The following is a 23,157-nucleotide window of genomic DNA, read 5'->3' as shown; positions in this document are numbered from 1 at the left end:
CGTAGATTACAGTCACTGGGAAACCCATCAGCCGGTAACAGTGTAAAAGGTTTGCAACTCCAAAGGCAAACTCAGCAAACGCGTGTGATTTAATAGTAAAATATTCCTGACTTCTTTGAAGTGTTCCATTTAATAAACACAGTGCAACAATGCAGAAATCCTCAAGGATCGCCTGTAGCTACAAATCCTCAAAAAGCTAGAACTTCTAAACTTGTGATTCAATGCACAGAAATAAACTGCTGGGGGAAAAGTAATTAAAAGAGGCAAGTGAAACTTGGCTGTAAGTAAAACTGAGATATAAACATAGGTGGAATAATTTCTTTTCAAAATATTTTAAGTGGTACACAGAGAAACCCTGTTACTATATAAAATTTCATTTTGTAAAACTGAGCTACTGGTTAAAACCGTGAGTTTTTAACTACCAGATCACGATCACTTGGAAAATGTAGAGACTAGATTTTCTTTTCTACTCATTCTATACACCAGCAACAGAAAATAATCTGTAATTCTAAACAGTTCAGCTTACCAAAAATGCTCTCGATTTTTGATACATTATTTTATTAAAAGTGTTCATCGGTTTCAATTTTAAAAGATTACTAAAGTGTTATGCATTTATTATAGGGAATTGATATATAGGCCTTTCCACAGCTAACGATGTAATTAGCTGGCTTTTTGACTTTCTCCCAGTTCTCTTAAAATGTTATCGAGTGAGCACCTTTGCTAGAAAAGAAGTTCTCCTGTGGGGTGTAGTTCTTCAGAGAGACATTTTATGAGGCATAACAGTATGAAAACTCAGAGGTAAAGGCAATTCTTTTATGAAAAGAATTTGCGGTGTGGTTTCTTCAGCGATATGGAAAAATTGTATAAGTGAAGTCAGCCCTTCTTTTGGCGACAGGTTAGGCATTTTATGGGTTGGGTGATGTCTCAAGTAAATTTATAACTGAAATAGAGATCTAATGTGTTCTTTATACTATGTGTAACTGTAGATGTGAGCCATACAGTGCTGACAGGAACTGCGTGTTGATTCTGTACCACACGCTGCTGTGGCTTGGACGTTACAGGATCTGTAGAGCTGTAGGCTACAAAGTCTGAAGCCTGAAAATAGTCTGATCTGTCTGGTAAAATAACTGTAAATCTATGTGGACTTCTGCGGAGATGCAGTTATTATAAAATGTGCATGGAGTCTTGCTGAGCTATGAACAGCTGTTTGTGCAAGATCTGCAAAATTAAGCAATCCAAAGTGACTATTCAATCTGATCCAAAAAAAATCTGCAGAAATTTTCCACTTTAAGAGAGAGTTTTATATAAGAAGCTAGAATTGCAAAATCATTGAATAATCTGTGCAACAAATGAGCTAAGGGTTATGCAGAAAGTACAGCACTGAGAAACTAGAGAAGTTACGAGCCTTTACTGTGTCAAACAGACAGATCATTGTAACAGCAGGTGGTACAAGGACAAAACTTCCAGGAACCACAAGAAGTTAGAGCATACACAGTAAACGTGCCAGGTCTTGCAGAGCTGTCATCTTGATAGAGCAACATCAGAAAATTTGAGATTCACTAGTTTGCAAATAACAGCATAAAGCCCATGAAAATACTCTCATTCCTCTGTCTGCTTTTTTAGAACACAGTGAATTGAGGCTTTTGACTGCTGAGCACTAAAAAAACACTTCGGGATATCATGACCTCCAGCTTTATGTCCTTTTGTCTTTGCTGGCTGGGAAAAGGGAACATCTGCCTCTCTAGGATAAGGCGTAGTGTCCTAGAATAAATTACATGAGCACTAATTCTCTCCAGATCTTGTCTGTCAAAGCCCAAAGTACTTTTACAAGCAGAAGGAGTGAGTCTTAAAATGGAACTTTGTACATGGCTGGTTGGCTGTTATTCCACAGTAGGATTATCAGACTGTAATTGCAAACCTTCAGGATTTATCATAAATGGAAAATTCTTGATTTTCTAGATATTAGGATGAAATTAATACAATCCTATTAATGGCATGTGCTGAACCATTCATTGAGAAATGAGTTGGGTTACACATTATTTGGTAGAGAACAATTATTAGACATCTGTGTGGACTGCCCAAAATTATATGAGGCGTCTGTACTGTCTTTTGGAGGTCATCTGAAGGCATCCCTTAATACCACACATGTTGTCCAGCCTGACAGTAAGCCTGTGAATACCCCTGGGGCTGGAAGAAGCTGCCTAGAGTACAGTATTGGAGAGTTTTAGAGCCTTGGAAGATAAAAACGAAAAGGCATCTAAAGGTCTGAAGAAGTCATTATCCTTTACAACATTGATCTACCACCCCTTTTTTTGAAACAGCTCAGGGAAGAAGCAGGGCGTAGCTTACTATCCCACAGTAACTGAGGCAGATGAGCGCTTCTCTGGGGTATAGGCTTGCCATAGTTGCAGTGACTTCAAGGTTACGATTAAGACGGTAGTACATATAGGTCAGTATCATGTACCTAGCATATAGCATATATTTGCTTAATTAGTTTGGAATAAGAAATTCTCCAATTCAAGCTACCTCAAGCTCACAATTACGCCTGTACTAAAGTTTATTTTGGCTTTAGAGGTTGGTGCTGGAAATAGTGCTGACAGCTGCAAGTTGGCAGTAAGCTTTGGGACATATATTACAGGGCATCCTGATTAGTTAGATACTTATCACAGAAGCTAGTGATGAAAAACAGCTGGATAAACCTCAAAATTGTATTCTGAGCAGGAATACCACCTTAGAACAAAAGGCCTAAAACTGAGTGCTGCTGACGTTTAGTTAGGCTGGAAGCAGAGAGAGGACAGAGGCAGGACCAGAAGAAGACTGGGAGCCAGCTAAGTGGCCATACACATGGAGCCAGACTGAGCCTCAGGCAGTTCCAGAAAGAAAAAAAACCTGCACCAAGCTGAACATTAGCAGTGCAGCTCAGAGGAAAGAGGGCATCAATTCCACAAAGAAAAACTTGCTGGCAACATGTTTTAGCAGCTGATTTGTGAAGTGACTCTGATTTTAAGCAAGCTCAACTGCACTAGACCAAGCCACTTTTAGATCAGCTCCAGTCAGTTTACACACAGCAGCTGTCTGTGTGCCTGTGGGGAGATCAAAGTAGTGAGAGTTTCTGCTGTTACTCATTAAGGGCAAATATGTAAAATGGTCCCATAGCTCTGGTAATACTTCCTAACTCATTCAACCATTATGAGTTGATCTGAATTTTTAGGGAAAATGTACATTTATCGATTATTTAATTGCATACTGTGGACACACTTATGCTTACTTCAGGAACTGATCAGTCACTGTCAGCAATCCCTGCCACCATGGAAAGAGCGTTCCCTCCTTTGTATAACCAGAACTGCTGCTGGTCCTTACAGCCTGTCCTGTGTTTCAGATAAGCATTTATCACCTGAAGGGGGCTGGATATATTCGGGTATCTTTGTCTACAAGAGTAGGTTGTGATATTTCCTCGCATGGCAGTGTCTCTGGTAATGAAAGCTCATTCTAATGTCATCTTGCCTTTGTTCTGTCATTATTTCACAAGGAGGTAACAGCGCTCAGTGTGTTTATTCTGCGGTGTTAAAGTGCCACCAGTGTCTACAGGAGAAAGAGTTTTCTGCTTTACAGCTCATCAATCTCTTGGCTTAATTTTTAAACCAATAAAAGGGGTTTGCAGTATGATTAAAGGTATGGGCAATGATGTGCATGTGGCAAGTTGTGATTCTGTACTAAAAGTGTTGGCTGATGGGCAGATACAGATTGCTGTTGCCACATTTGCCTCTGCAAGGGACAGGCAAGAGTGCCGAGGTAGATCCAGACAGAGTTGATACATTCTGTATATCACATTGGCAAAAAATAACAAACAAAAAAAGAAAATGATGGTCCAGCACGGCTTCTACATTGCAAAAAGCAAGTAGGCTGTCATTCACACAACAGTGAGCAATTTCCTGGCTCTGAAAGGACATCTAAGTACAACTAGACTATGTATTATTGTCAAGAAGGTCTGCATATTCTGAGAATTACAGTTGGGAATGTACAAATGAAAATCCTTCAGGAGCTTTGTGCGGACACCAGGAACTGATACACAAATGGTAGAAATGACAAATCAGTGTTTGGATTGTCAGCAAACTCGTGTCCCACTGTCTCTCCGAGACTGACAAAGGGACTCACATCCAAAGAGCTCCAACTGCCAAAGCTGGTATCAGATATAGTGTAATAACTTCTTACCATGCTGTCATGGGTTCACGAAAGTGTGTGTGATCCTTGCCATTAAGCTGATGAAGGTACTGTATAACACAAGAGAAATTTGCTCTAGATTTAGAGGAACATAGTACATGCTTCTGAAAATCAAATACTTACTGCCTGTAACTACGGGTTTCACATGGATTTTATTAAAGCCCAGCCTACGAAAGAGAAGACATTCGAAAGAAACAGTGATATCATACTAATAATTGCACTTGTGTCTTGAATTTTCATATATAAGAACAAGTTTTGAGAAAAGACAGAACCCCCACTTTTGCATACCAGTTTTATTGGAGTTTTTCTGAACGATGATTGGGAAACGCCAAATATACAATACAGCAGCAGATTCTCTTATTGCCCATAAGTATGTGCAATAACAGCAATAATAATTGTGTTCTTGTGACTACCACATGTGACCTTCAATTATACAGAGCAGGAAGATGGTGTTTATACAACTATCTCACAAACAGAAAATGTGGAAAGATGGGGAAAACTGGAAAAGGAAGAAAAAAATCTCACGATGTCTAAGCAACATTTTCTACAAGACCATTTTTTTTGCCTGTAATTGTAATCCAATTCCCAATTGCTGTCAAAAATATTAATATTGTCCCTGTAAGTGGTCCTAGAGTTCTGATAGGGTTTTAGATTGTGATTTTTTAAAATTCCCATTGGAAATTCTGTAACCGAAATACTATATGTTCCATTTCTTTGAAAGCTTCCTTAAGGTTCTTTGCAGTCAAGTTCTAGTGAGGTAGTGATTTTGCAGATGTCTCCGGAGCCCAGTGGAGCACAGGGTTACTACACGCTTTTGGTTTGTGTCCCACCAACCACTGGTCTTGCTCATCACAAGGCTGAACTCATTTCTTTCTACTGCAGAGTATGAACTAGACAGTGAGTTAGACAAGTTTGCTCTAATGGGCTGAAGCAATAACTTCAGAAGAGAGGCTTAGCAGACCTGTCACCATTTTGCTGTCGAATATGAATGTTGACTCACAAAGTACCTACTTTGTCTTTTGTTATACTAGCCTACACCTAGGGCAGTGAATTGCTCCCTACCTGGGCAGCTTTGGACAATAGCCATGATGTCTTTTCTTGGAGCATCAGTGACTAGTTGCTGCTTACGGTATTACATTTACAGGTCGAGTAATCTGAACAGCAGTGGCAAGCTCTATTTCTCTTTTAGGTTATAGACTTTAATTAATTACCTTAAGGCCATTGTTCTTCTGGTAAGAAAAGTGTTAATAGGAATTTTCTGGATGTTTCTGGTAAAGCTAGTTCACTAGCGATTCGCAAACCTAGTGTAAGATAATATGAGTTGGATATTTTCTATTCCTATCATTATGTAGTGCATCTCTCAGCATGAGCCTGCCAGGTATTGTGTGATTCTAACTCAGATTCTAATTTTAGAAGTGGAGACATATCAGAAGGATGAAAGAAATGGTAGCTCTTTTCTGTAGGAGACACAAATAATAATGTTGAAACATTCCTTCAGTGCCTATTTCTTTTTCACCCTGCTCAGAACAGGCTTTATCATTTAATAGGGCAGAGCTCATGTGAGGATTGACTGAGTGTTACTACGGAATTTTTCAGTCTCGTTAATTATTTAGACGAAATGTACTAGTAATTTATGGGGCCTGATGCTGTTTCCAATGGAATCAGTGATTGTTCTGTCATTACCATCAGTAGGAGAGGAGTCAGACTTTCCCCAAAAGTTAGTTTTAGCCACAGTAATGAAAGCAGTCTTTCAGTCATCCACACAGAGGCACAGACTCTTGTACTATCCTCATCCAGTTTCAACCAATGTTCTGTCTATTTGCTTTTAAAATGAATCAATAGGTAAAAATATACCAGTCTGGTAAAACTGGCTAGGTAAAAATAAACCAAGTTTCTTGTAGTTGAAATGGTACAGCTGAAAAGTGTCATAAAGATTTCTATAAAACAGAGATAATCCCCAGAACATGAAATAATTGATGCTATGTGTGGCAATTGTAAAAGGGGACTTGTAAAATCCCTTTTTTGTAAAAAACTTTTACTCAACTGTAGAAGATTCTTTGAGGTGGATTCCCTACCTAAAAAACATGGAGGACACTGTATCCTTATTTAAATTACGATCTTTTTGTTCTTGTGGAGTATTATCCGTTGTGCGATACTATCTTGTATAATATTAGCCTTTCAAAGAACTTGGTCAACTTGCAAAGATGCCTGTAATACAAAAGAATTAGCAAAAAGTGTCTGTTCACTACCATTTTACTGTTCCCTGTATTGTTAATATTTTATTAGGTTCTTCTACATTCTTCCTTTTGCAAGGGAAATTCTTTTTTTAAGTTGGGATATCTAAACAACATTGTACAAGCAGCTGGGTTCTTTAATTTGCTAGCATTCAAATTTTACAGTCTATAGTTTCCCTTCATGTTTCAAATATAAAATGCCTGAGCTCTACCTGGAAGTGCTCACATGGCTGAATAGGATCTCCTTGAAGTTACCATCATCTCTGGGTGCAGGGTTTGGCTCGCATCAGCCTTATTTCTGGGGTCAGTGCTACCAGACTTCAGTGATTCGTAGAGCACACAGCAAATATTGATACAGAGAGACTGACAGTTGCCCAAAGAAGCAAAAGTTTGATGCAACCTGTTACATAAGATTGTTTTAGAAAAATCAATAAAAAATCAAATACAGAAAAAAAGAGATAATACTAATGAGGACTCCTGTCTTTAAAATCCGATGACTTGGTGGAGACTATGTCTGGTAATGAACAGAAACACAAGATCAGAAATCAATAACCTAGAAACTGGGTTTGATTACTGAACAAAATATCACAGGGATGTGCTGTTCCATTCATGACTTTCTTTGGGCAAGTGAAGCAGGAGGAAGCTTGATTTGACATTGATGCCAAAAAACCAGCTTGGTTGAAAGGTGTGAGATTTACAATCAGGGCTACTACTCCCAGCATCGTCAGAGACTGCAGGATCCATTCTGGCACTATAGGATTTCACTGTCCTGATTGCAAGGCATGACTAGTCCAAAACAGACCATAAAAGGGGATCTGATAATGCCAGTTCTACTGTCTTCACCTAATTTGGGACACTCTGTGTTATGTGAGATTTGCATTCCTACTATGACCCTCTCCTTCCCTGTTTTATTTCCTCACTTTATTTCCTGTCTTTCATGTCTTTCCTTCTCTTGTTTTTAACAAGAATGTGGCTTAGCAGACAAGACTAATTTTGCTATGTTATTTCAAATTTCCAACTAAGAGAGCACCGGTTGGCACCGACTCAGTCGGACGCTGGTACGGTTTTGCCAGATCTTGCTGTAGCTGATACAATGATGGACTTGTTTTCCTCAGATTATATGTAAGAGAGGGCACTAAGCCAAACACCGTGTTTGTACTTTTGCTGTTCTTTTCTGAGTTTTGCTCTCCCCTTTTTCATGGCTTGTCTAATTTGTTCTTCAGATAAAACAGAGTTAGACCCCAGCAGTTACAGATCTGTCAATTTCAATTGGCTTCTTTACCTTTCTTCAGAACATACATCTCCGAAACATCTAAAAAGGATGTTTATAGCCATGATTATACCAACTGAACAGATTGTCAGAAGGACTGGTACAGAGAGTGGAGGTATCTTGATACCTAAATCTAAAGGAAAGTGAAATACAGGAACGTTACTAAAGTGAAAGACTTCTTATATATTTTATATGTTGAGTATTTGAACTTTTTCTCCTTTTATTTGCATTGTAATAAAAGTTGGGTTTTTTTTTTCTCGGGGTAGCTATTTCTAGGGTTGATATTAAGCAGGCCTGACATCTACACTGTCTGCCTTTGTTAACCGCTTACTGTTGTCCAGAGACAGGGTCGTATACATGAATGCTTTTGACTTGGGGTTGAAATTAACACAACACCACATTATGGATTGTATTTTTAAAAGCGGATTAAGAGTCAGTCTAGTAAGGCGTATTTTGTAACTACAGTCGCTATTTCCAATTACACATTCGTCAAACAGAGATTTACAGTGCAGTCCTTATCACTTAAAGGGCATTGCACATCTAGAACAGAGAGCAGAATTTCATTCAGGATACTTAGAAAGAAATTCCAAAATCCTTAAAGACCTGGAAGACTTCACTGAGGGTCCATCTGTAAGTGCTTTTAACATAAAAGAACAAATGAAGTGTGGCTATTATTTGTGGAAACCCACTTAATGTGAGTTGCAAGGTAATGAGGAAAATAGACTCAGAGGTTCTTGTCTGTCTGAACTAAGACCATATATACCATTTATGTAAAATATGGGTATCTTCAGTATCCTTTTCCTAATTGGGTATGGTGGTTATCCAGCGTATTTCTTTGTTTTATGTTAGAGGCCCTGAGGCCTACAGCAAATTAAACACAAAGGGCTGGGCAGCTGGCAAGAGCCTGCAGCAGTTCAGCCTAATGGTAGTATACATCAGGACCTTTAGGATTTGAGAGTAAGCAAAACCAGAACGAAGGGCTGGTGTTTTGAGCATCAGAGGCGCCTGTTATAGACAACTAGGACTGTAGAGAAAATCAGCTCTAGTCAGATGTTTAATAGCACAAAACATTCAATAACTTAGTTGCCAAAATTATACTTTAGGAGATACACCCCTAATTAGAATGTCTTAAATGACTCTTGCTAGAAGAGAATAAGGAGAGGGCCTTCATGGATAGTCTACGTTTTAAAAATATTTCTTGAGACCTCGTGCTTTCCAAGCACATTCAGATAAGAGTTTCGGTGGTTTATCAGCAGTGTGCATGGCAGTCAGCTCATCTCTGAACTTCTGGTCGTCGGATCACCTCAGCTGGGTAGGCCTGGGATAAACAGTTTGGAGGACAGCAACATAATTGTTCAGTGAGGTGGCTAGAGGAACTAACTAAAGATGAGAGCTTGACATGCATAAATTAGGTAGCAGGAGGACATAGCTTGATAATAGTTTGCTGAAATACGGCAGAAGCAAACTCCAAGGAAAGGAGAGACTGTGTATAGTGCGCTACAATGGTGCGACAGGGTGAGCTGAGAAACGGTCAGTCGGAAGGGCCACAGCTGGGGAAGAGAGATTATGTCCATACTTACATGGAACCTATTGTCTCAACACATGGTGGCAGCAGAAAAGCGTGGCTGTCTTTATGCTAACAAATAAAATGCAGTAATGTCCTGTGGGATTAGGGGAATCGTGTTGTCTGGCTATTGAGTGCTAGTGGCTATTCTTTCACCCCTTGTGCATGGTGTTCAGAAAGCACTCCCTCTGCCCAGCTCTCTGGTTGTGCAGACAAAGGAAAAAACCAACTTCTGCAGAAGTTCTACAGCTTTTAAAATTTTCCTCCTTTGTATTAAAAGTGTTGTTTTGTAGTGAAAGCATAACTAGGATGTAATTCCCAAACTCTTGAGTCTTGTTAGGTGACCGATTTGATAAGCAGTTACTGTTTTACCAGCACTTTAGTGTGCCACCTTATTATGCACACTTGAGATCAGTTTACCAGCCCCTCCCGGTGATTCTGGCACTCTTCCCCTTATGCCGCCTCATCTGTCTGGAACGCCTTCCCTCAGGCCACTGAGTCACCTTCCCACTTTAAATGTTGCTTTTTTCATTGTAATTTTAAACTGTCTTGCATTATAACATAATTTGTAAAAATTTATATGAAGACGCACTGCAAAAATTATATGTACAGATAATAAGCTTCAAAAAACCTGGGTTTTTAGGATACAACTTTACTGACAGAATTTTAAAATAAGGGTCTTTTTTGTCAAAACACCAGCAAACTTGGGAACAGAGATGACAATTAAAGTAATTTGATAGTACCAGCAGTATCAGAATCACTCTGTCTAGCTAAAGAACAAGTGATACTCAGGTAATGCAAGCTCACTTACTGAAGTAAGGATCATGACCCAGAACATAACCTCAGAGCAACAATAGCAGGAGGTACTGGCCATTCGGACTAGCCATGCAAATTGCTAACTATGCCACGTGACTTTTTCAGAAGTATATAAGACAGAGAAAGAGAGAGAGAGAGAAAGAAATAGAAAGAGATACACCTTTTCTAAGAGGAAACTAAATAAGACCTCTAATTCATTTCAAATAAATCACCAAAAATGTTTACAACGACTTTCCCAGGCCACATTTAAACCAATGGTTCTACTTCTCTAGTTGTCAGTCTCCAGAACCATCTACTTTCCAAACAGTCAAAATATCGATTTACTCAATGGAAGGAGTCAAAAGATATATCACAGGATTTAAAATATATTCTGATCTGGTAAACCACGCATATTACAAGCCAAGTTTAGCCCAACTGGTACGTCAGTGACATATAGTAATGCTATGTGCTATCACACAAGTTATAAAAAGGAATTTTCTTTCTGCCTAGGGTGCCTTTGAAAAAGCTTTTTTAAATGTCTCACTTCTTTTTGCTTTAGAAAAGGAAGAATATTGGAAGACTCCAAACTGTGACACTTAGAAAGAAAATGCAAATATGATGGTAAGTATTTTTAATTTAATCTAATTAGTAAAGGGCTTTTAAAGCACAATAAAACAATTTTGGCATGTTAAATTGATGATGTGGGGCTGTGGAAACTCAATATTTGACCTACATTTTAGACATAATGCTCTTAAAGTATATGCCTAATGTTAAATCAGGACAACATAGTAAGTCAAGAAAACATCTATTTTATAATGAAATTTTTTCTAGTTTGGAAATTCAAAGGCAAGATATGATGACCAAACCTATGTTTTCATTGAACAGTTAAAAAGATATACTTTCAGTTTTCTTACATGTTTGTTGAAAAGCTGAGGGATTACCTGTGTAGATCTGGTTGTATATTCTCATTGGGAGTGTTTATATAACTTCACGTTGGCCAAGATTTTGACATTTGAGTGACTAGAGGCAGTCATCTAATCTTTACTCCCCATTTTTAAAAAATCAAAATACGTATTTTGAAGAGACATACTTTAGAAAGTCTCAACCATAATGTTTATAAACCATGTGTATTGTATATGAAACCTATTCCTCCTGTATAGAGCAGACTTGTTTTGTTGTGTATTGAGCTGTTGAATAGGATTTCAGGTATTTGAGTGAATAGAGAAGTTTAAGTGGGGGCTGGAGCAGGAAGGGGAGCCAGAACTGCTAGTAGCATGCTGCGATGGACAGAGGTTACGTGAAATGCATTTTACTTAGCTGACTCCCCTGCATGAAAGCAGTAAAAACATGTATTTTTTCATACTTGGCATACTCAGTTGTGGGGTTTTGAGTTGTGGTATAAACTTGTCAAGACTCAGCTAGTTTAAATTGGCATTGGTTGAATTGACTTCCATTGAGAAACAATTTACCCATCTGAGGGTTTGACCTCGAGGAAAAGGGACCAGGGGAAGTGATGGCTTTGACTTACTGGCTAGGGAGGGCCAAAAGAAAGAGCTCAGTGGGAAGAACTTGCAGAGTTTTCCCAGCTTTAGTCAAGATAATAAAGTTTAAAAGCCAAGACCCAATGAATAATTTGATTCCCAAGAATGAGGCCTCTAGTAAGAGTCTCCACCTTGCAGATAAGGCTACGTTGTACGTGCTCCCATGGGCTCCTTCTGATTGTATTGCTGAAACTCTTAAGGAGGGATAACAGTGCTCCAAGCAGTATTGTTTCCTTTCCTGGTTTTGAAAAACTTAACGAAAGAAACTCCTTATGTACTGTACTCTTCCTTGCTCTCTATTTCTGTGGAGCAAGAGAAAACCTTTGGTTCTTTTGCAGAGATGTGAAGATCTCTCTGCTCTAGATCCTGAGATGCAGGATTTGATGCAGCCAAATGTTTACATCAGAAAATATGTGGCAATGAATATAGTATTAGTTTCTGGGTTTATTCTTTTTATGTTGATCACTATATGTCCAAAGAAATTATGGCAGAGGCAAGCATGGTATTTAACTCTTTAATTTCTCAAATGCTTTAAAAAGTGTAAGTTTCCTGAAATATGGCTAAAAACATAAATTTATTTGGTAATTCTTGAGCTTTTAAATCTCACTTCAAAATATGTAAATGTAAATTGCGTTTTAACAAACATTTTAATTCTACTTGTCAAATGGTATTTCTTTCAGCTTGCTGTGGTTTTGTTAGAAAACATCAGGAAAATTAGTATAATAACAGTATCTTTTTTATTGTTATTTGGGCAAATAGAGTTCTGTATCCAGTCAAAATTAGCTGTAAAACTAATGGTGTGGAAACTTTTAAAGTGAGGACTTTAAAATTGTAGGTATTGTTATTAACTATTCTAAACTAAATCTTGGCCAAAAGATAATAATTTTCATAAATTTGACTTGAAAATGTCAAATACTACATTCTTAAGAGATCATTGCTGATATAACTCACTGGAAATTATGACTATTTGTAATGATTATAAACAAAACACTTCTAGATTCATGTCTATTATAATTCTGCAGGGAAGCCAGTAGGGATTATTATGGTTATGAACAGACTATTTTAATGCTTATGGTTATTATAAACTCAAAGGATAACACAAACAGGTTTATAATGGTGATGAGCTATTTAGAGGCCTAAACTTGAACGAGAGGTCAGGAAAAATTATAAAGATCATATGTCATTTGTCTCTCAGGGAAAGTGATTTTTAATCCTAATGCTGTTTATTACAAAGCAGCCACTTGGCCATAAGGCCAAATAAGCATTGTTTTCATTCATTTTGTTAAAAAAAAAAAAAGTTACACTGAAAGGAATTTAATTTGTAATATTTATACTGTCTGTTAAAGAGCCAGTTTGCCTGGCTGAGTGTGCTATGAGCTTATAAGCATACAATATTGTTTGTATTCAGTTGTTTGTATTTGCAAAAGTTTTATCACAATGGGCACAATGTTTTTTTACAAGTCTACTGGCTAAAAAATGTTGTGGAAATGTTCTCTGATGAAATTGGAATTTCAAGCTGCCTTCCATGCTGGTAATCTGTCTGGTTTTGGATGTCTCCACTGGGTCATGGGGTGAACAGAAGCTGCTATGTCTCAGTTGGATATTGTGGAAATGCTGTGTCTTTTCTTGAGACAGGCTCAGGAACAGTCTCTCTTAAATCTCCAGGGACCCAAGCCCTAAGACTACTCTCAAATTTATGTCTAGGTATGTTTAAGAGTCGTTTTGCTGCTCTAGAACCCTGCCCAGAAACTGGAAATAGCCCTGTAGTCTTCTTTTATGAAAGTAAATATATGTGTGTTAAGTGAAAGTTCATTAAGAAATGATAATTTCTGATTGGGATCAGCAATCATATTTAGTGGTGTCCTAGTGGCTTGCTGACATTAATGACAAGAAAGTCTTCATCAGTCAGACGGGTGATGAATCACTGCTACCTCTCTCCCTATCCAAGAAAAAAAAAGCCAGCTAAATGCAATGGAGGTTTGGCACAGGTGGCTGCTCTACTGCTTCTGCTTCCAAGTGATATATAGTAACTTTGGCCTCCCCTTTACAAGCTTGAAGTTTTAAATTGAAACAGTTTTGGGGTTTTTTTATGCTGGTAGACCAAACAAACAAAGAAACAGTATCCCAAAAAACATTGTCCCGAGATTTTCTGGAGAGAAAGAAGAGTCTCTAAATTACTCGCATTAAAAAATCAACAACACGACTGTCAGCATTTTGTACAACTCCAGTGTCAGTAATCAGAAACAAAAGATTACAAGTTTGTGGCAATCTTTCTTTCCTAAAGGGGAGCTTAGTAAGTATTGGCATAGGAGATCTCTGGGAACATAAGGAGTCAATAGGTTTCTCTACATACGAATTGTGTGTAGGTAGCAGCAGCGATTCCATTTTTCACAGAGTTATGTGGATTTGATTGCTGTTCTCATATAGCTTACGTTTCTTCTGTCTCCAAAATCAAATACTTTTTTTTTTTTTTTAAATCTTTTGTTCTAATGCTAAGGTTGAGACTTACATCATAGGAAATTCAGAGTTACAGTCCTCCAAGTACTCCAGGCTCTGACTGCTCACATATAATTTCTGTGGAGCCCCTTAACAACCCCTGCAAGAGAAATCTAATTTTCCATCTGTCCAAGAGTCTTCATCCACTGTGAATATCTAATCCACTTTTTGAACAGAGATGTCCTGTACTGTAGTTGATACAAATGGCACAGATTCATTACTGCTTTGACGCCACATTTCAGTCCATGCTATACCAAATATCTATCAGTTGCTAACTGCACCGAAATAGATCTCACAGTATCATGCCCTTCTGGGTTTCAGTAATACATGTGAAATCATGAGTCTTATCCTGAATTAAATTACAAAAGCTGCAAAGTACTGTCTAATCATCTTCACTAAATAGAAATACCTCTGTTGCAAAATAGTCCCATATTTTTTGAGCAGTAACTACTAGCAGAAACAGCTGGATGTAGTTTGAACATGGTCACAGTTTATGCTTCAGAGTTATTATTTTTTCCCCAGCTATTCTTCACAGGGTCCTATCGTAGGAATAGAGAAAACAGCATGTCCTGACAATTGTTTAAGCACAGGGCCACAGGCTGTTAGACCTAGCTGATGGCGGAGTCCTCTGCTTCCTAGAGATGCATGCTGTGTCGTCTTCTCTCCTAGCAATCAGCCCTAACGTCTATTTCATGTCATGCCTGTTGTGCCCTCTGATATTCAAATATTTCCTTACTGTTTCTTTTTTTCTCATCATCTGCAAGTGTTTTTCTGGTTCAGGACCTTTTCCTTCACTATTTCTGTTCCTATACCTAAATACATCCATGCCTATCTTCTTACTGCCTGGAAGGTTTTTTCTCTCAAATCGTATTCCTTATAAAGCCAAGGACTTTATCACCCAAGAAATGGGGTGGAGAGGGAGCTGAGTATCAGGAAAAATTCAGTCTAGCTCAACAGAGAGGGGGCTTTATGGTGGCATTTCTGGTTTCCCGGTACTATTTTATCTTCCGTTCCCAGTTCTATTTCATTAGCCAGAAACTTAATTCTGTGGATTAAATGCCAGCTCCCACCACACCTCTAAGAAGAGAACATCTGTGTCATTTTCACGGTTTGTTTTCCCCTCTGCTGTCTCCCAAGCCCCCTGAGAGAACAGAACCCTCCACCCCACCTCTGCTTACACAGCACCTTTTTTCTTTCACAATCAGGTTGCCCTGGGCTTGGGATAAGAAATGACACTAAACAATCCAACATGGAAATTTACAAAGAAGCCAAGAGTGCTCACCATGAAGTGTTGTGACCAGCCTGTGCGTGAGCCTCAGTTCTGGTCCTCTCCTGTGCCTCTTTGTTCTCTCCAGTACAGGCTGCTACCTTTCTGCCCGCTCTTTACGAAATAGTAAGAAGGCTAATTTTAGGGTGCTTCATCATCCTGCCATGCAAAGACACAGTGTCATGTCAGAATCAGCAGCATGTGGCACCACTTGGAGCTGCTATTTTATAAGCTGAGGTTCAGTGTGTTCTCAAATTGGTCTCTGCGAGGCAGAACTGGCTCAATTATTGATCTTCTATTCCTGTAGGATTGCACCTTAAAAATCAAACATCAGTGTTTTGGCCTGATCAAAAGCCCAGTTTAATGACATGGGAACTGGTGTCTCAGCATCCAACACTTAAACTAAAAAAAACCAAAAGATTACAAGGGAATTTCCTGGTGTTCAGTTAGCACCTGGCCTGCTGATCTCTTTATAACAGAAAAATTCATGTAATTGTGCAAAACCGCTGCAATAGGAAGAGAACGTGCCACATGCGGGAAGGGGCTGCACTCCCAACCCTCTGTGTGGGGTGCTCGAAAATGCTCAGCATCCTCACCCCCCACCTGAAGGTGTCTGGGCACTTGTATGGCTTCTGCCGTACTGCCGGAATATGGGGTAGTCACTCTGAGCACGAGCTGCAGTTCCTGCGGCCTCAGGGATGTTGGATACACACGGGAGTTTGTGAGCACAAGAGCTTCATACCTAATGCAAAGGGCAGCTCGTTTCCTTCATTGTGGTCTTCCCGTCCAGGATTCATCCTTGTCCTTCGCTGCTTTTCCATTTTCTTTGCATCTGTCATCCTGTGAATAGCATTCTTTTGGCTATTTTAGCTATATTTTGTGGCCTGAGAGGATAAGGGAAATGGGGTGTTGCAAGTTTTTGGTTTTGCTTCTCTTATTTGAAGGTATGACTCCTCAACTTATCCTTAAACAGCTCCCTTAATTGGGTGCTTGGAGTTAGACACAGAATGTGCAATATTGTTGATTTAGTATTTATATAGTGATTTACCTTCACAAACCGGTCAAAAATGTTCATTTTTTATCACCATCAGTAAATAAATTATTGGTCTTCCTGGTAAGCACATTTGCATTTGAGCTAACCAGAATCATTACAGTGAGCAGGGTGGGCAGACAGAAAACTAAAACACGCTCAGCTGTAAAGTGGCAGAGCATATAAAACGTGTACTCTACGTGTCTGCATAGGCACTTTCGTTAATTCACTAACATCCAAATATTGATACTGTGAAGAATATAAGGATAAAGCCTAAAACTGAAACGGCATGAAAGGGTCTGGCCCTGGCCGTACCTCGTTTGTAAGGCTATTTGCATTCTAAAGCCTTTCCTTTGTCTTAATCAAGAATATTCTACACAAAGGCTTCACACAAAGGTTAGTAATTTCTCACAGCGAAATGCTGACATCTCTAATTTCATGTTATCAGCTGTTCTGGACACCCATTTCTATTTTCTGTGGTCTGTGACACATCAGAGTATGCAACAAAAGGGGGTTGAAATGAGGAATTAATGTTTATAAAGTACATTCTGACTGTTGCCAGGAGAAAATGGAGGCAGAAAGCAGAGTCCATCTCTGTTATTAGCTATACAGAAAGTTTTAGTCCGTAACACAGTAGCCTTCAAAAACATCATTATTAACTGAAAGATGTTTTCCACTAATAAAGTATAGGTTAGTAAACACTATATATGATTTTTTTCATTTTTGTATTATTTGAATGGGTGATTAATGGGTACAATTTAAAAAACACGACTGTGCTGACAGCGATCCCCAGGCAGAAGCCAAGCATGGCTATTTTAATAATGGCAGGGCAACTGAAAATAGCTTCCTGCTTGTTATGACCATCAATAAGAAGACCGTGCAATTGTAATAGGAAGCCCTCTGTGCTAAGGCACTTAGAAGGTATAAATCCCTTCCCAGAAGTTAACCAGATTGACATTTCTTGTTTTCACTGAATTTTGCATCACTGCAAAACACTGGGGTTTTTTGCAAGTACAAGAACGGACAATGGGAATTTTGAGGTGCGAGCACGCTCACCCGCAGTTCTCTTCACTGCTGCAACTACAGAACCACATTTTGGCAGATTTGGTGCCAGTGGATGCAGAACTGGTTGCATAGAGTGGCCGGGAGTCCAGGCACTGGTGTGGCACCAGGGCAGGTACTGCCGCCCCCCTGCTGCCTCTGTATCTTTAGCCCAGGAAGGAACGGGCTTCCTCAAGGCATTAAGACAGGCAGGGTACGGCTTCTCGGGCACAGAAAACGTCCTAAGATACGTAGCAAGTGAAATAAAAACATGGCTTATACTTTATTTGAAGACACATTTGAATTCTTTAACTTACAGTAATCTGATTTGAGGACTAAAATAATTCCTTTAAATAAAATAGCTGTCTATTACACAAGGAAGGTGAGATTTGTGCAACATGGTATATTGTTTCATGTATTTCTTACTTAATGCCAGTTATATGGAAATACTTTTCTGTGTAAAAATTGTACTGGGCATGTAACGTTCTCTTCAAGTACATGGACATATCCCCACATGCTGGCCAGAGGACACATTGCACAATGAATGACAATATTTAAAATATACTTCACACTGTAGTTATTCCCAGTTACTACTCTGGTGGTCTCCCAAATAAAGCGAAAAGGAAGTTTAGAAGATAATGAAATGTTTTCCTGCATGCGCTATGTGTAACAGCTACTGCTAACCTTCCGTTCTTATATGCCGAATGGAAAAGGCAAATAACTCCCATCTCTCCTTTAAATAACGAACCCGCGCATTTGCTACCTGGAAAAGCGGTGCATCATTTAGCCTTGGTCAGCCACGCAGCCATCTCATTTTCTCTATGGATTAAATTAATATTTCTGGTTTGGATCTCTACTGATAAATTTACAACCACAAATTCTGAGAGGTCCTGTAGAATCTCACCTATTTAGGTATGCAAAGGAGCATTACATGGCTGGACCAAGACATCCCATTTGTTGGGTTTTGGTTTTTTTTTTTTTTTTAATGCTTTCTATTACAGAGCAAAATGACACTGAACACAGCACCTTTCTTACCTATAGTTTGCAAAATCACTTGCTGTGAAGTGTGCCTGGTCCTGACCTACATAAAGGGGGATCGCGGGACTGCTGTAGAGAGGCTGCTAATTAAGGAAACTGCACTTGGATTCCCAACCCAGTACTAAGCAAAATCCTAGGAAAAAAAGCTTTAAAAAAGCTAAAAAATGTGTCTAGCATGTAAACTTATCTTTAGTTGCTCCACTAGAGATATGTGTTTAGCAGAAAAACTGTTTTAACTTGCCCACCGTGTGTATGCTCTGACAGAGAGAGAGACTTGTGCCCAGAATGCTGAAAACTGCGTTAATTTCTGGCAGAGGGACACAGCAGAGCCCCACACGGTCCCTCTCCCTGAGCCGGGGGTGGTGGCAGGGCCGGTGCTCCCGCCACTGCCGCCCGCCGCCCCGTCACCCGCGGGGAAGGAGGCCGCCGTGTCGGGAGGCAGTGACGAGTAATCGGAGTACGAAGAACAGTTTGTTCCTGCTTCTCCCTGGCAGATCCAGTTCCTTCCCGCTGGCTGAGCTCATTCTCCTCCTGCCCTCGGAGATGGCGCAGAGGCTCCTGCACATCGCCGTAGGTCACAGATAAGGAACGGCAACACGCAGCCGAGTCTCCTCACCGCTCCGCGAGGAAGGAGAAACACGCCATCACCGACACCCCTTATCAGCAAACCCCGCGGGAGCGATCTGCCCCAGACCATACTCATTAACTCTCGGTTATGCCATACAACGCTGGTATGTTGTAAAGCTGCTGTACGCTTTTTGCGCCCGCTTGTTCCCAAACCACCCCACCTCCGGCTGCAGCCACCACCCCGGAGCGAGCACCGGCGCCAGCGGCACCCTCCCGCCCCCAGCCCTGCTCTTCCCCGGGGGAGGACGAAGGCGTCACGCCAGCGCTCGTCACTCCGTCGTCATTCTCCTAAATCTCCTTCTCCTCGCTCAGCCTCTTCGCGGCAACTCCCACCGTAACCTCGGCCCGGCGAGCGCCCCTCGCTCCCGCCGGCCGCTTGACGGCACGACCCCCGTTAAACCACCGCCGCGGGACGCGCGTCCTCGCCCCGCCGGGCGGGCGGTGCCTGCCGCTGCCAAGCCCCGGGCTGACGTCACGCCGCGCCGCCGCTGCGTCACCGCCGCTGACCACGAGGCCAGGGCGGGAGGGGGGCGGACGGGGAAGCGGGCGCGTTGCGGCTCCGCCCGCTGAGCCGGCGCCTGCGCGGGAACGGCGGCCGGGCCCTGTCACCGCTCCGCCTCGGGGCCGCTCACGCCCTCGCGGTGGCCGGTGAGTGCCTGCGGCGGGCGAGCGGGCCGGGCTGAGGCGCGGCCTGGCGGCGAGCGGAGCGCCTCGCCTCGCCGCCGGTAAGTTCCGCCGCGCCGCCGGAGCTCCGTCGAGCCGGGCGCTGCCGCCCTTCGGCCCCGCGGGGCGGACGGGAGAGCGGACGGGGCCGCGCTCGGCTCGGCTCGGCTCGGCGGGGACGGCGGCTGTGAGAGCGGGGCGGGAGGAGCGGCAGCGCCCGCGGGGCGGCCGGTGGGGCCGGGGGCGGTTGGGACCGTTACGGGCGACGGCGCTTAGCAGCTGCGGGGCGGGCTGAGGAGAGCTCGGCGCGCCCGGCGACGCCCCCTCGGACCGGGCGGAGGCCCCGTTCTGGGCGGCGGCGGCCGGGAGAGCTGCGCCCTGGGGAGGGGAACCGTTCGGCATCTGGCAGCGTGTGGGCGAGGGCGGGCGGTGTCCCGCTCGGCGGGGCGGGCGGGAGCGTGCGGTACGGCCCGCGGGACCGCCGGGCGGGCAGCCCGCCGCCGGGGCGCTTTAAGAGCAGGGCGAGATTACCCAGCCCGCCCCGGCCTGCGGGGAAACGTCCAGAGTCTTCCTGCCGCACCGTTACTCGCTCTCCGCTAGCAGGAAACCGGTTGGGTGGGTTCCCTCGCCTTCGGTATTCAGTGTCAGCGTTGGGCTGCTTTTGACGTCATGCCATGGTAGTATCCAGCAGCTGACAACGTGAGTTGGCTTTCGTGACTACCTGCAGGGATAAGATACTGCCGTGATTTGGGATCAAAGTGCAAAACTTCTTTGGCTACTGACTCTTTAAAAAAAAAAAAAAAAAAAAGGCAAACCAACAAACAAAACAACCCCCCACCTTCTATGGAACTCCCTATCTGTTTCAACAGAAGGGAGAACTTTTCTGCTTTTTGCCCCACTGGAGTTGGGATTAAATCCTGACTATGGAAATCTGGAAGCATTGTAATCATACATCTTCTCTAACTTCTTGTGTTGCAGGTCGAAGCTTGTGTTGTAGTCACTGCTACGGATGTGTGAAATTTGCTGTTGCGTAGCTATGTCTTAACCGAAGACGCCTTCATTTTGATGTCCCCTTCTGAATGTGGTAGGATATAGCTAGTGATAGCTAGGGAAATATTTGATCATGCGTCATCTCCTGAGATAGGTAAATGGAATGCAATATATTTTAAGCTGTTTGGCTGTTTTGTTTTTTTTTTTTGTTTGTTTTTTTTTCGTAATGAGATCACAAAACCAAGCCTTTTGTTTCCTGCATTTTGACTTTTGCAGAGAAAAATAGTTCACTCTGTTTTGCTGGCAAGAATTCTGCCCTTTGGTTTATGTAACGCTTAGGTGCTAACTGATGGCTTGCTTCTCTGAGCAGTTTTATATTTAGGTGGTTTATATGTGTTATGACCCTGCAGAACGTAAAACTGCACGCACTTGTAGTGCATTGTATTCCACATTCCATTATTCACGCTGTCTTCCAAATAACGGTCACAGGTGAAAATTTACAGCAATCTTACGTTGTATTGCATTGATTTTTAAATTGCTCCGAAAGTATGGGCAAACTTACTTTAGCAAAAGTGTGGTATAATAGTGAAAACATTGTCATAAATTCTTCATCATCTGCAATACTGAAAATGAAAGAGAAGTGTAGCTTTGTATCCTTTCCAAATAGGTGCAGAGTCTGTCAGCACAAATACTGGTAATTGCAATTTAGGCGTTAGGGATGGGGGTTTGCATGAGGGAGTTCGTGTATGTGGCCTCCTGTTCTGCAGTGGAACTATGATGCTGTAGCCTGTGTTGATTGCAGTGCAATACTGGGGACTTGAGTTTCAGATACTGATTTTCCTTTAAATTGTAAGTTCGGTTGACTCATAGTTGTTTAAATGTAATGATTGACATATGGTATTATTCTTTGGGTTGCATAACTGCATTGATCAGAGCTGACCAAATTTTTCCAAGCTATGAGTCAAGTGTTGTTTTGGGGGATGATCTTGAGGCCATACACAGTGCTTTCTGGAGTCATTCAGCTCTTTGTGTAAAGAAACTAGCCTATACTGTCTCCTTAAAAGCTGTTTGAGGTCATTTCCACTGGCTAGAATTGTTTGTGACTGCCATTTGTATAGTTCTGGATCAGGGACTACGGAAGTTTTACAAAGAATGGTATCTTAAATTTTTGAAGCAAAGCTTTATAAAAGCGACGACCTGCACATCTTAAAAGTTGTATCTGAAATGGAAAGGAAAGCATTTTACTGCGGAGTTAATGTAAATATTGTCCAAGAAAGTAAATGACACTCTTAAAAATTGTTGAATGGTTCAATATATTGGTATATAGAAAGTGAACTTGTGGATTACATGCTATATAACATAAATGTTAGGGACAGCAGCTATATAACATAAATGTTAGGGACAGCACTGAAAAACTGTACATTTTCTTTTTTTTTTTTTTTTTTAACAGCTACACAGGATATTCTAGACAAGTGAAGTTGGAAGATCTCTGTGATCAAGAGAAGCATAAACATGTTGTGCTGGGGAAATGCGTCTTTTGGACAGCTTGGATTGGGTGGAATTGATGAAGAGATTGTTTTAGAACCCAGAAAAAGTGACTTTTTCTTAAATAAAAGGGTCAGAGATGTAGGATGTGGACTGAGACATACTGTGTTTGTCCTGGACGATGGCACTGTTTATACATGTGGATGCAACGATCTAGGACAACTAGGGCATGAAAAAGCCAGGAAAAGACCCGGTAAGTTTAGAAGTAATGAATTGTGGAGCGTATGTGTAGTTGTGCATGTATTTTTGTTTTCGTTATGCTACCTCAGACCCAAGACTGCCAGTGTCTGTGCACGTGCTGAATTGCATGCGTAGCAGTTCTTCCAAGAATGGACGTATTTTTAACTTGAAAAGCATTCCTTTGCTTGGATTGCATCTTGTGACAGTTGGAAACAACCAACTCTGAAACATGGCTGTCCCCTCATATTTTTGCCTGCCGTGCAGCTGGGTAGTGCCACTATTCTTTATTTCCAGCATGGAATCAGTTTACCTAAGGTTGTGGGAGACTCAGTGGCTGTTTTTAATCTCAAGGGGAGGTGACCTGCTTCAATACATGTATGGGTCTGGCTACTGGAGTATAGTAGAAATGAATATTTGGCATACCATAGTTGAGAAACACGCTCTGTGTTTTTAATCATCTGACATGTGATGTATAGCAGGTCTGATTAAAGCCTTCTTAATTTTCTTTTTTTTTTAAGAATGAAAAATAAAACTTCTGATAAGAGACTTTTCAGCATATGCAGTGCTACAGGAAGCGCATTTGGGAAAGCCTAAATGATGCAATGAAGAGCTTCTTTGGGCTTTTTTCTTCCTATCTATGTTATACGCGTATTTC

The 23,157-nt window shown here is 41.3% G+C and overlaps 2 protein-coding genes across 2 annotated transcripts in view; one reads left to right on the top strand and one right to left on the bottom strand.

Moving 5' to 3' along the window:
- The window catches only part of MYPN (myopalladin), a 79,809-nt gene extending 65,386 nt beyond the window's left edge, over nucleotides 1-14,423 (bottom strand). The window contains exon 1 of the mRNA XM_082486801.1: nucleotides 13,979-14,423. Within this exon, the coding sequence (XP_082342927.1) occupies nucleotides 13,979-14,010 (32 nt within the window). The 5' untranslated portion in view covers nucleotides 14,011-14,423. The remainder of the gene's footprint in view (nucleotides 1-13,978) is intronic.
- Nucleotides 14,424-19,164: 4,741 nt separating this feature from the next.
- HERC4 (HECT and RLD domain containing E3 ubiquitin protein ligase 4) overlaps nucleotides 19,165-23,157 on the top strand; it is a 36,783-nt gene continuing 32,790 nt past the window's right edge. Inside the window, exons 1-3 of the mRNA XM_082486481.1 lie at nucleotides 19,165-19,228; nucleotides 20,766-20,871; nucleotides 22,228-22,515. Coding sequence (XP_082342607.1) covers nucleotides 22,290-22,515 — 226 coding nt within the window. The 5' untranslated portion in view covers nucleotides 19,165-19,228; nucleotides 20,766-20,871; nucleotides 22,228-22,289. The remainder of the gene's footprint in view (nucleotides 19,229-20,765; nucleotides 20,872-22,227; nucleotides 22,516-23,157) is intronic.

This window comes from Vanellus vanellus, assembly GCF_965231255.1.
Source record: "Vanellus vanellus genome assembly, chromosome: 7".
NCBI classification, from domain to species: Eukaryota; Metazoa; Chordata; class Aves; order Charadriiformes; family Charadriidae; genus Vanellus; species Vanellus vanellus.
This window is presented reverse-complemented; position numbering and strand designations above follow the sequence as displayed.